This window comes from Scyliorhinus canicula, chromosome 1 (assembly GCF_902713615.1).
Source record: "Scyliorhinus canicula chromosome 1, sScyCan1.1, whole genome shotgun sequence".
Classification (NCBI taxonomy): domain Eukaryota; kingdom Metazoa; phylum Chordata; class Chondrichthyes; order Carcharhiniformes; family Scyliorhinidae; genus Scyliorhinus; species Scyliorhinus canicula.
Window position 1 is genome coordinate 96,218,545 of NC_052146.1, and position 12,927 is coordinate 96,231,471.

Below are 12,927 nucleotides of genomic sequence, written 5' to 3' on the forward strand. Positions count from 1 at the left end.
GAGGTTTTGCCATACTCAGAACTTGGTCCACAGCACATGATTTACAGGAGGACGGCGGAAGCACTTTAGGGAATGTCCTCAAAGCATCGCTGAAGATGTGACACACTCGGCTGACACATGGGAGTCCCTGGATAGCAACTGACAAAAATGGTGAAGATTCATTCAAGAAGGCACCGAGCACATCAAGAGACTTTGTTGGGAACGAGGAGAAGCAAAGTTGATGCATCTGAGAGAGGACACAAACCTCCAAGAACCTCACCTACCCGGCCTCAAGCACTGCCTTCCCCATGGGTGAAAGAGTCAGCAGATCCTGCATTATCAGCCATCTCGGAGCCCATCAATTTGGAGTGGAAACAAATCATCCTCGATCCCAAAGGATTGCCGAAGAAGGATTGCTGTACAAGCAACACCATTTCAGCTAGTCCAACATCAATCTAATGTGAATTGCGGGACTCTGACATGTCTTCTTTGCTTAAATTCTGCTCCCACATCCAAATAACCTACTGTCTCTAAAATGAAAACTGCACCATTTTAAAGCTAACCTACCATACGGTTTTTAATTAGAAATATGAGAGCATAACTTTCCTGTGCCTTCCTCTCTTTCTCCTGGGGGTGAGTATCTTTACTAGCCTTCTTAATCTGCAAGGCTACAGTAAACAGGTTGGCAGGTTATTAGGGTAGAGAAACCTAATGGCTGATCCTATTTTCATCTGATTCATATGCACTGTGTGCTGTCGCTCCCTTCTCACATATTAGCAATCTCTCTCTTACACACTCTCTCACACACTCACTCTTTCTCTCTTTCATTCTTTCTTTCTCCATATCTCTATTCATCCATTCATAAGACACGCATTCACAAACTCACTTCGGAAGAGGCCACTGGCTTAATTGTGGCTAACGTTTCTTCCGCCTTCCCTCCCACCGCCATCCCTACCATATCTAGGACATGGGATAAATTGTAGCACTTGGGCATATAAAGTGGGATATTTGACTAGGTTGTCATTCTGTGAGTGGGGCAGGTGAAGATCTAGTCAGATGCCTACTCTGTCAAATAAAGAATTATTCACCACTGGATGATGAAACGGACCACCCATTGTGCTCCGTTATAACTGTATTCTTGTTAGCTTCATTTTTTTCATTTCTGGGTGCTCTTTGCATCAGTTACCTCCTTATGTCTCAGTATAATAGCAGATAATCTGTTTTTGGTCATTTTGTTTCAAGGATAAGAGGGAAGCAATATGAGTTATTCAACATAGATTTTGAGCAGAAACCTGGGCCCAGGGTCAAAGAGAATGTCAGCGAAAGGGTTCAAAACAAAATGAGAACATGTGTAAAACAGCCACGCTGTCACCTGAAGACTTTCTGAATGCTGCCTTTTTTCATTTCATAATGATCCTATACTGGGATCCACTGAGAAATATCCACTGGGACAGTGAAAGATTGTGAATTGACGTGACAATGAGTGGTTGTATCACCGGGGCTTGGGCAGGCCCCAGTCCCAGTTACAACATTTTGACTGAGATCTCCTGGCATGCTGGACAGTGAGAGGTCAGCGGTGGGGTGGGGAGAGTATTGGCTTCTACACCCCTATGTTAGAGAGAGATGGCTGTGGGTATGAAATTGAACTGCTCCCGCTTATCGTACAGTGAAACATCCGTGGGTGGGTATGTGTGCGCTTTGAGAGATTCGCTGTGATGTCTACCCCGGGGGACAGGAGAGCTTGTCACGCTAACAGTGAGAGGTTCTAGTGAACATAGGAGCCAACATTTCAGGAGAGGGGAGGAAGTACTGGTAATTGACATCAAGAAGTAAAAAAATATTTAGACCTGTGCTATGAAGAAACAATGATTTGTAACTGCTCCACTGCTTGTGTGAACAATTCAGGTACATTAAAGATCCTTTAAAAGCCAGAAAATATTTTATTCATGGACGTATTTCTTTCAGTGTCTTGTTGTGAGGCAGTTCAATTTATTCGGAAGTGAGATCATTGTGAGTGAATGAGAAAAAGCTTTCCGTCATTGCACTGTGAGGAGTGGTGGAGAATGAGAATGAAATCCTCCCCATGTGAATTCTGGGAGGGTGATGTCATGGTTTTCAGGTGGGATTTTCCCCCAGACCCACAGTAGATTCTGTCGGCAGGTTTACTGTTTTCGCTCTTGTTAAATAAACGTGTGGGCACTGAACCGTATGCAGTGTCCCTGAAAGACCCAACCCTCCCCATCCCCCACTCTCCCACCACTACCTTGATGGAAACCAGACATGCCTGTCCCCATTTCTCCTTAATTAACCCCTTACTAGAATTGCAAAGCTGTGTTTGCTTTGAAATGTGTGCATGCTGTGGATCTGCTGCCGAATATCGGGAAATGCCTTTAATCTCTTATTATTCCTGAGGAATTCCACCCCGGTCAATTTTGGGGGTGGTGGGGGGGGGGGGGGGGGGCTGGTAGGGAGAAGTGGCATTGCACGTGAATTGAAACATAAGAGTTAATCTGCAGTACGGAAACAAGTCAATCCGCCCAAACAGAAACATCTCCTAACTTTCCATGATTATTCCATTCAGTCATGAAGTTGTCACTGATGGACCTCTTACATTTGCAGCAAAAGGTATTATTTCCCTGACTTATTTCCTCCCTCTCATTTCAAGAACAGTAGTTAATGTCCGGTACCCTGTTCAAGATGCTGCTTAAAATAATAATAATCTTTACTAGTGTCACAAGGAGGCTTACATTAACACTGCAGTGAAGTTACTGTGAAAATCCCCCAGTCGCCATATTGTGGCATCTGTTCAGGTACATAGAGGGAGAATTCAGAATGTCCCATTCACCTAACTGCACGGGCTGGATTCACCCCCACCCGACGGGGCGGGGGGTCCTGGTGGGATGGAGTGGCGTGAACCACTCCGGCGTCGGGCCACCCCAAAGGTGCGGAGGTCCGCACCTTTAGGGGCCAAGCCCTCACCTTTAGGGGCTAGGCCGGCGCCGGAGTGGTTGGCGCGCTGCCGGCTGGCGGGAAAGGCCTTTGGCGCCACGCCAGCTGGGGCCAAAGGGACTCCGATGGCTGGCGGAAGTCCGCGCAAGCGCGGGAGTGTCAGCGGCTGCTGACGTCATCCCCGCGCAGGCGCAGGGGGGGGGTCACCTTCGCGCCGGCCATTGCGGAGGCTGATGCCTGACGCGGAGGGGAAAGAGTGCCCCCATGGCACAGGCTCCCCCGTGGATCGGTGGGCCCTGATCGTGGGCCAGGCCACCGGGGGGGCACCCCCTGAGGCCAGATCGCCCCGTGCCGCCCCCCCCCAGGAGCCTGGAGCCCGCCTGCCTGGTCCCGCCGGTCGGTATATACCTTGTTTAATTCACGCCGGCGGGACCGGTATGACAGCAGTGGGACTTCGGCCCATCATGGGCCGGAGAATCGGCTGGGCGGGGGGGGGCTCGCCGACAGGCGCGCCGTGATTCCTGCCCCCGCCGAATTTCCGGTGCCGGAGAATTCGGCGGGGGCAGGATTCACGCCGGCCCCCAGCGATTCTCCGACCCGGCATGGGGGGTCAGAGAATCCCACCCCATGTCTTTCGGGACTTGTGGGAGGAAACCGGTACACCTGGAGGAAACCCACACTGGCACAGGGAGAACGTGCAGACTCCGCACAGACAGTGACCTAAGCCTGGAATTGAACCCGGGTCCTGGCACTGTGAAGCAACAGTGTTAACCACTGTGCTACCGTGCCGCCCAAAACCCCTATGTTCTCCAAAGATGTGCAGGTTAGGTGGGTTGGCCATGCTCTATTGTCCCTTAGTGTCCAAAGATGTGCAGGTTATGGGGTTGTGGGAGTATTGCCCCTTAGTGTTCAAAAATGTATAGGTTGGTTGGGGCTACGGTGATAGAGTGGGGTGCTCTTCTGGAGGGTCATTGCAGACTCAATGGGCTAAATGGCCTCCTTCTGCACTTTAGTGATTCTATGGATTCTATTAAAACCAATCTCTTTGACCAAGTTATATGTCACTTGTCCTAAAACCTAGGAACTTTGAAGTTTAAGTGATGATTTGATTGAAGTTCTCAAGGTATTTAGAGGAACAAATAAAATACATTAATGAGAAACAATACACTGGATGAGGGGTCTAGGGCTGATGGTCACAGTCTAATAATTAGAGCCAGACCTTTCAGTAATGAAATTGGGAAACATTTCTACACACAATGGGTGGTAAATTTTTGGAACTCTCTTTTGCAAATGGCCATTGATATTAGATCAATTATTAATTTTAAAAAGTAGATTTAGAGATTTTTGTTAACCAAAGACCTTACTTGATTTCAGGAAAAAAGCTATGTGGAGTTATGCCACAGATCAACAATTACCTAATTGAGTGTCAGAACATGTTTCAGAGGCTAAATGGCCTCCTCCTGCTCCTGATTCTCCGATTTGAAGACTAAGTGTTGACACCGGCGTGGGAACAGTGGCGTTCTACGTCCGAATATATGGCGTTAAAAACTGCACCGATCCTCCGTCTGGTGGGGATCTGGCAGGTACGCAGCGTAAAATCCCCGGCTTTACCTGTGCATTAGGCCGAACGATTGGCGGGTGTGTGGGCCGTGCGTACGCATGGCGGTGACCTGCAGCGGACCCAGCCTACCAAAACCTGCCCCCCTTTGACCAGGCTCATCACCCCCGGACCATACCCCCCCCACCAGTGCCCCCAGCCTCCGCCAAAGCCCCACTGCCCACGGAACGGCTCCCACCCGACTGGCGGCGCTGGGCTCATTATGCAGCTGCCACGCCGGGTTCACAAAAATAAATAGGATAAGTGTTCTACGCCACCGGGAACTCGGCCCACCGGGGGCAGAGAATCGGGGAGGGCCTCTGGTGATGTCCTGAGACCGCCTCGCCGGCGTGCGGCGTACTCTGCGAGTGCGGTGTTTCTGAGGGGAAGGTGGCATTGCAAAAGTGGCACTGCCCCTGATTTTGTGGATTCCTCGTAAACGTGGATTCTCCAGCCGATCGCTGAATGTTATTTTGGCGTCAGAAACTGGAGAATCCTGCCCCTTATCTCCTTGTTTATCAGTGTCAATTTTTGTTTGTTAACTCTCTTGTAAAATGCTTTGAAATAGTTTTCTATGCTAAAGACACCATATAAATGCAGGCTGTTGTCGTTGTGTGGGTCTAGAGAATATGTGAAGCAAGCATATTCAGATGTGGAAGGCAGTGTAACGTCCAATCTGATCCTTTGTGCCAACGTGGGTAATTTGCAGAAGGGGGCTTTTTGTGTGGAGAATGCTGACTGATGTGAACCTATTCGAGAGAAGAGGAAGGGAACCAAACTGTTCCCAGCTGAGATCAGCTTAGATGAAATGAGGAATCAAAACTAGGATCTTCTGGCACTGTATGGAGCAATATCACATTATGCAACACACTTGATAAATGAACCAGCTGGAGAATATGAAAAAAGAAAGACTTGTATTTGTGTAGTGTCCTTCACTACCTCAGTACATCCCAAAACACTTCACAGCCAACAGTACAAATATAGTCACTGCTGTAACATAGGAAATGTACACCTGACATATGCACTGCATTGCAAGGTCTCACAATCAGAAAATGTGGTCATTATCTCTTTTATTAAAGTGATAAATATTGACCAGGACACATGCAGAACTTCTTTGAAATAGTGCCGTGGGATATTGTGTGTCCATCTGAGAGGATTGACAGCCTTTAGCACTTCATCTAGTCAAATTGGAACAGAGCCCCGTGAAGAGCCTGGTATTTCCTGGCACTCGCAGCAGCGAGAAAAACTATGCTACCTGTCGGGACATTGATTCAATTCAGGGCCTTAGCGGGGAACGCCCTGCTGAGGTCACACTTAGTCCAGTTTCCTATACTGAGGAGCTCTGCTCGCCGGAACTCCTCAATGCAGGGGGAGATCGGGATGCCATTTTTAATTGGCATCCTGCTCTCTTGACAACCCCTTCCCGAAATGAAACCCAGACCCCCCCCAAAGCTCCAACCCGCCTATAAGGGAATCCATCGGGCATCGTCCCCGAAGTTCCGAACGTTCACCACGACCCCTGGTTTGAAACACCTGATCCAGTTCCGCCTGCCTTAATTTTGCCTCTGCAGGTCTTGACCAGGTCTTACTTTCCTGCCGATATCAGATAACCTGAGGGTCCTGAGCCTTTGGCCCATCAACATTTCTGCCAGCACTACGCTGGCTGTGGCATGTGGCGTGGTCCGATATCCTAACATAAATCTTGCTAGTTGCGTCTCCACTGTCTGTTTATTCATCCCTCTCTTGAAGATCAGCACCGTTCCTTCGGCCAGCTCATTCGTAGGTGATACAGGCAGTGCAGATATGTTACACCCCAATTGTCTTCATAAACCTCCCAAACCTGTTGCTGGTGATGGGTGCCATTGTTTGTGACCAGTACCTCCGGAATGCCGTGGATTCTGAAGAAGAGCCATAGCTTCTCAACCGTACCCTTCGATGTGGTAGATGACATCCAATGGACCTCCAGCCACTTGGAATGTGTGTCTGCCATGAGTAAAAACATGGGGCGCGATTCTCCATTCCCCACGCCGGGTGGGAGAATTGCGGGAGGGCCGGGCGACTCACGACACGCCGCCCTGGCACCCCCCGCGATTCTCCCATTCTCCGCGCGGATGAATCGTCGCTCGCCGTTTTTCACGCCGACCGGCGATTCTCCAGCCCGGATGGGCCGAGCGGCCTGACATTCCTGACCGGTTCACGCCGGCGGCAACCACACCTGGTCGCTGCCGTCGTGAAGATGGGCGCCAAATGCTCGGTTGTGGCTTGTGGGGGGCGGAGAGGGGAGTGAGCACCACGGCCGTGCTTGGGAGGGGACTGGCCCGCGATCAGTTCCCACCGATCGTCGGGCCGGTGTCTCGAAGCGACGCACTCTTTCCCCTCCGCCGCCCCGCAAGATCAAGCCGCCAAGTCTTACGGGGCAGCGGAGGGGAAGACGGCAACCTTGCATGCGCGGGTTGGAGCCGTCAACTGTAGTGACGTCAGCCGCGCATGCGCGGGTTGGAGCCGCCCAACCTGCGCATGCGCGGCTGACGTCACTTAGGTGCCGCCGTCGCGACATTCTCGGCGCGCCGCCTTGACGCAAGCGTCGAGGCCCGGCAGCCGAGATTTACGGAGCGCCGCTCCTAGCCCCCGGGGGGGGGGGGGGGGGGGGGGGGTTGAATAGGGTGCGAGGAGCGGCCTCCGAGGCTGTCGTGAAACTCAGCTAGGTTCACAACGGTCTTCCCGATTCCGCGTGGGAGCAGAGAACTCCGCCCACGGACTCTTTTGAAAGGTCCAGTGAAATCAGAATGCAGACGCACCCAAGGCCATTCCCATGAATGCAGTAGAGCGATTGTGGGAGCTTCTGCTATTACTGCTATGTATTGCATGTTGGGCCAGTTGTTCGATCGCGCCATCCAGGCCTGGCCACCACACATCGCTGCGGGCCAGGATTTTCATTTTCGACACCCCTGGGTGTCCAATGTGCAGATCCTGAAGGATGGCGCCTCCGCACTGGCTTGGGAGCACGATGCGAGCTCCCACAGAAGAATGCCGTCTTCCATGCTGAGCTCCTGCATTTTAGTTTCAAAGATCTGTAGTTCTCTGGGCAGCTTCCCTTGCTGGCTCCCGTATAAGACGATGCGGCACACTTTCACCAGTATGGAGTCTTTTTGTGTCTAGTTGTATATCTGGGAAGCGGTGACCGACATGTTGTCCATAAAGTTACGTCACAAAATGACTTTGTGGCGGCGGGCGGGGGTGGGAAGGGTGGGCGATATGTTCCTGGAAAGGAGCTTCGCGAGTTTGAGGAGCTTTGAGGAGAAATTTGGGCTGCTAAGGGGAAATGATTTTAGATACCTACAGTTGCGGGACTTTGTTCGTAGACAGGTCCCATCTTTCCCGCGCCTCCCGCCAATGGGGATCCTCGACAGAATAGTCTCTAGGAGGGAAGAAGGGGAGGGTAGAGTCTCGGGTATATATAAGGTGCTCATGAGGGAGGAATGGTAACAGACGGACGAACTGAAACTTAAATGGGAGGAGGAGCTAGGCGGGGAAATGGAGGATGGGCTGTGGGCAGAGGCCCTGAGTAGGGTAAATTCGACCGCGACATGTGCCAGGCTCGGGCTGATCCAATTTAAGGTCGTTCACCGGGCCCATATGACGGTGGCTCGGATGAGCAAATTCTTTGGGATAGAGGACAAATGCGCTAGGTGCGCGGGAGGACCAGCGAACCACGTTCACATGTTTTGGACATGCCCTAAGCTTAGGGGGTACTGGGAGGGATTTGCGGGCGTCATGTCCCGGGTGCTAAAAACAAGGGTGGTGATGGGTCCAGGGGTGGCAATGTTTGGGGTTTCGGAAGACCCGGGAGTCCAGGGGGAGAAAGAGGCCGATGTTTTGGCCTTTGCTTCCCTGATAGCCCGGCGACGAATATTATTGGCGTGGAGGGACTCAAAGCCCCCGAAGACTGAGTTGTGGGTTGCGGACATGTCGAGTTTCCTGGGTATGGAAAAAATTAAGTTCTCCTTGAGGGGATCTGTACAGGGGTTCGCCCGGAGGTGGCAACCATTTATTGACTTCTTTGCGGGAGAGTGAGCGTCAGTGGGGGGGTGGGGGGGAGTAGAATAGGAGGGACAAAATGGCGGGTAGTACCGGTGGGAGAGGAGCGGACTTGTGCAGTATGTTACAATTGAAGTATTGAAAGTACATGGATGTTAGCACATTTTTGCCTTTTTTGCTTTCTTTCTGTTGATGTCTGTAACTGTTTACAAAGCCAAAAACTACCTCAATAAAATTGTTTGTTAAAAAAACAAACAAAATGACTTTGTTGGCTCTCATTGGGAACCGGGGGGGGGGACATCAAAATTATACTAGAAATGTTTCCGTTGAATCGCGCCCAACATTGACTCCAAATGACTTCTTCAGAGTACACTTGAAGCATTAATTCTGCTTCTCTCTCTCTCAGATGCTGCCAGACCTGTTGAGTTTTTTCAGAATTTGCTGTTTTTATTTCACATCTCCAGCATGCAAAGTAGTATGCTTTTCTGAACAACATACTGATAGGGTGAGCTGAGGAGAGGTGGGAGGAGGCCTTTGAGAAACATAATCAATGGCAGAGATCATTTAGGTCAAACGGCCTTTTCCAACGATGTAAATTCAAAGTCACCCAGTGGCAACTCCTATTTCTAATTTTAAATAAAAGCTGTGCCTATAAGAAGAGCCTATTAGTGGCCACTAGTGTCCCAAGGTCCAAATTAAAACAAGACTCTTGTCTCTGTTTGTAAATCACTCCAGCATGTGCCCAAAAAAGGACATCTGTGCAACGCTACAGCTCAACCACAATGACCTTAGTTTTGATGTGGGGAGGCCTTTAAGATATGATTGTGCCCTTTCCGGTCATGGCAAAGGAGAGGAAGGACTGGATCCTAGCCAGGTTCCCCAGATGTTACGTTACTGTGGAGATGTGCAAGGCTGTTCTAAATACTTGGAGCATGTGTACACTCACCCAGGGTTACTGGTGATGTCATTGCAATCCAGCCGAGGATTTGAATATCTTGTCAGTAATGGAAAGATCTAAACCAGGCAATTCCCCTGCCCCAGTGTTTTCATTTAGATGTAAAATCACATGTACCATGTCCTTGTAATAGAATTGTTCCAGTTCCCTGAGTTGTGTTGCCGTAGTATATCGCAAGTTGCCAATGATTACAAATTATTCCCAGGACTCAAGGTACCCATTTGCCTACATTCTCATCGGGCATCAGGCATGTCAGTTAAGTCTTATTCACCTGAGGTAATGTATATTTCAAGATTGATCCAAACCACCCTGGCCTACTATGCCAGTGTAATGAGTTTAAATTTGCTGACCATTATTCCCTTTAAGGTTCTGCTGGTGTCAAGCCCGTACAGAACCTCATTCTGTGTGAATGTACTAAAATGTTTTTTGATCCATTTTGTGGTTCAGGCTTTTTCTATTTTTTAAAATAACATTTATTTGGGTATTTGTAGATTTTATAATAATAACGATAACAGCAACATAAACATGGTACATAAAACATTTCCATCCCTATCACGTTCTTCGCACCCCCAATAATGAAACAATAGCCTACCCCCCCCCCCGCCTCTGCTGACGTTTTAATTTTCTCCGAGAAAGCCGATGAATGGCTGCCACCTCCGGGCGAACCCTAACATTAACCCTGTCAGACCGAACTTTATTTTCTCTACACTGAGAAACCCAGCCATGTCACTAACCCAGGTCTCTAATTTCGGGGCTTCAAGTTCCTCAACATTAACAGAATCCGTCTCCGGGCTACCAGGGAGGCAAAGGCCAAAATGTCAGCCTCTTTCACCCCCTGGACTCCCGGCTCTTCCGACACTCCAAAGATCGCTACCTCCGGACTCGGCACCACCCGTGTTTTAAGTATCGTGGACATTGCCTTAGCGAAACCCTGCCAAAATCCTCTAAGCTTCAGGCATGCCCAAAACATATGGACATGATTTGCTGGACCTCCTGCACACCTCGCACACCTGTCCTCTACCCCAAAAAACTTGCTCATCCGGGACACCATCATGTGTGCCCGGTGGACTACCTTAAATTGTATCAGGCTAAGCCTGGCACATGATGAGGATGTGTTAACCCTGCTTAAGGCATCTGCTCACAGACTCACCTCTATCTCTCCCCCAGCTCATCTTCCTACTTGCCCTTTCCTTCCCCAATCTGAGTTTCCTCCGATTCCACAAGTTCTTTGTAGATATCTGATACCTTCCCCTCTCCCACCCATGTTCTAGAAACTACCCTGTCCTGTATCTACCATGGTGGCAGGAGAGAGAGGGTCGGAATCTGCCTTCTCAGAAAATCCCGTACCTGCAGATATCTAAACCCATTCCCTGCTGGCAGTTCATATTTTTCCTCCAAATCCTTCAAGCTAGGGAAGCTCCCGTCTATAAAGAGATCTCCCATTCTTAAATGGATCTCCATCCTCAGGCTCTTTCATAACTGGGGTGATTGTGAGCCTGTGTTAGCGGTGAGCAGGATCGCCATCTGGAGAGTCAGAAAGGATGAATCTCGGGGGCCAGATATCACGATTTCTGATTTTCAACCCCACCTTGCCAGCGGAGTAACGTGAGAAGAGTTTTATAAAAAGGTGAACCTGGCGACCTCACCTCCAAAGGGGATATCGGAGGTAAGCGCTCAGATTACCCTCACCTTCTTGGTGCCAGTCAGGGAGGGGGCGATGGAGTGGACCCAGAAACGTTCACCTCCATGGAGGGCGATCAATATCGCCATCTTGTGTGGGGGGTCCTTCGCAGGCCTTTTCTTCCCTTCATGTCAGGTTGCCGTTGGTTTCAAGGGGTCAGGTGGCTGGCATAGAGCCAGCATATCCCTTATCCTCCTTGCTGGGCTGGTGTTGATATCGCCGCGGAGGGAGTGCCTTTCCAAAGTGGGAGCTGGAAAGTGGTTGGGAGGAGGTGATTACAGAGGGTCGGTAATGGGGGCGACTGTGAGGTTATTGGGTGGGAACCCATGAGATTCCAGGCTGCAAGGGCAGAGTGGGGAACTCTAGAAAGGGGTGCCTCCCTGTCTCAAGAGGCTTGAAGCCCCGTTCAACGGGGAAGGGACTGCTGTGAGATTTAAACCCCACACTTAGGCAGCAGTGTGAGGACAATGGGGATCCTGCTGCATTTTAGGTCAAACCCACTGGCTATAGAGGCCTGTCTGTCAGGGATTAGTGTCAGCGTAGAAGGCATTTACAGATGGATGGGTCATTTAATCTGCAGCCTTTTTACGCTGGGGAAATGAGGGTGCCATCGAAGGATGAGGTTGACATGCTAATTTCAACCTTCCCACAAATCAGGTGTGCCTCGCCTGCCACAACAGGAAGCCAGTTATCTGCTCAGTGCCCTGACCCTTCCTTGTCAAGTTAATTGTGCCAATTAAGTCAGCATAGCAATATATGAGTATGCCACTGATTGGAGCTAAGTTCTTAACTCTTTGGAAGTGTTGGCCCCACACTAATGCGTATATTAGAAAGATCACACTAATATGGACTCCAGTGCAAGGCTTTTGGTGAAGTCTCTCATCATTCACCCTATTCAAAGTCATGACGGGGAGCCCTGTGAGGTAAAAGCAGTGCTCCAATGTATGCACTCAACTGCCCTAAAACCTGACACTTGGATTGTGGGGGCAGGTGGAATTGTCAGGGGTTAGGTACCACTGAAACACTCTAGGGTCGACACGCAGATGGGTGAATGTCCCAGAAGCGTAGAGGGCTGAGGGTCAGGGCATTGACAGGAATACTCATCGCTCACTTTAATGTTCTATTTCTTTCAGTTGATGATCCTCTGTGGGCTCAACAGCTGGTTAGTGATGCAGAACAAGGCCAGCAGCGTGGGTTCAATTCCCATACCAGCTTACCCGAACAGGCGCCAGAATGTGGCGACTAGGGGCTTTTCACAGTAACTTCATACTTGTGACAATAAAAACATATTGTTATGATCCTGGAAAATCACGGGGCCAGCCGAGTTGGCTATTCTATTAATTGTAATCGACCAGCAGCAATGACATTAACATGCCGCTGCACACAGCCAGGACCAGCACCCTACAGATGAAGGGGAGGCTGGGCCCATTGCTCTTCTGGGAGCAGGACCATAAATGGTGCAGGAAACACTTCCAGCAAAGGCTCTTCTTGTTGTGTTACGTAATTTGGAATAACACAAGCTGCCACTTGATGCAGTTTTGAGTGCTCATACACTCTGCATGTTTCAATCGCGACTGGCAGGGACTGATCTCAGAGGATCAGAGTGAACTCCAAAAATGATTTGGTCTCTGATCATGGAGTCAGTGATATCACTGAAGTTGCAGGATTGCGCTAGCAATCTAAGGTTAGTTAAATGTGAGTTGAAGGATTCGTCATTACCTTGCAATC

The 12,927-nt window shown here is 49.9% G+C and overlaps 1 protein-coding gene across 2 annotated transcripts in view; it reads left to right on the forward strand.

Moving 5' to 3' along the window:
• Positions 1-12,927, forward strand: part of sdc3 (syndecan 3) — a 285,025-nt gene that overhangs the window by 123,841 nt on the left and 148,257 nt on the right. Inside the window, exon 2 of one of the 2 annotated variants that reach the window (XM_038795828.1) lies at positions 4,303-4,511. The exons of the other annotated variant lie outside the window; for it this stretch is intronic. Within the exon in view, the coding sequence (XP_038651756.1) occupies positions 4,464-4,511 (48 nt within the window). The 5' untranslated portion in view covers positions 4,303-4,463. The remainder of the gene's footprint in view (positions 1-4,302; positions 4,512-12,927) is intronic. 2 annotated transcript variants of the gene reach the window in all.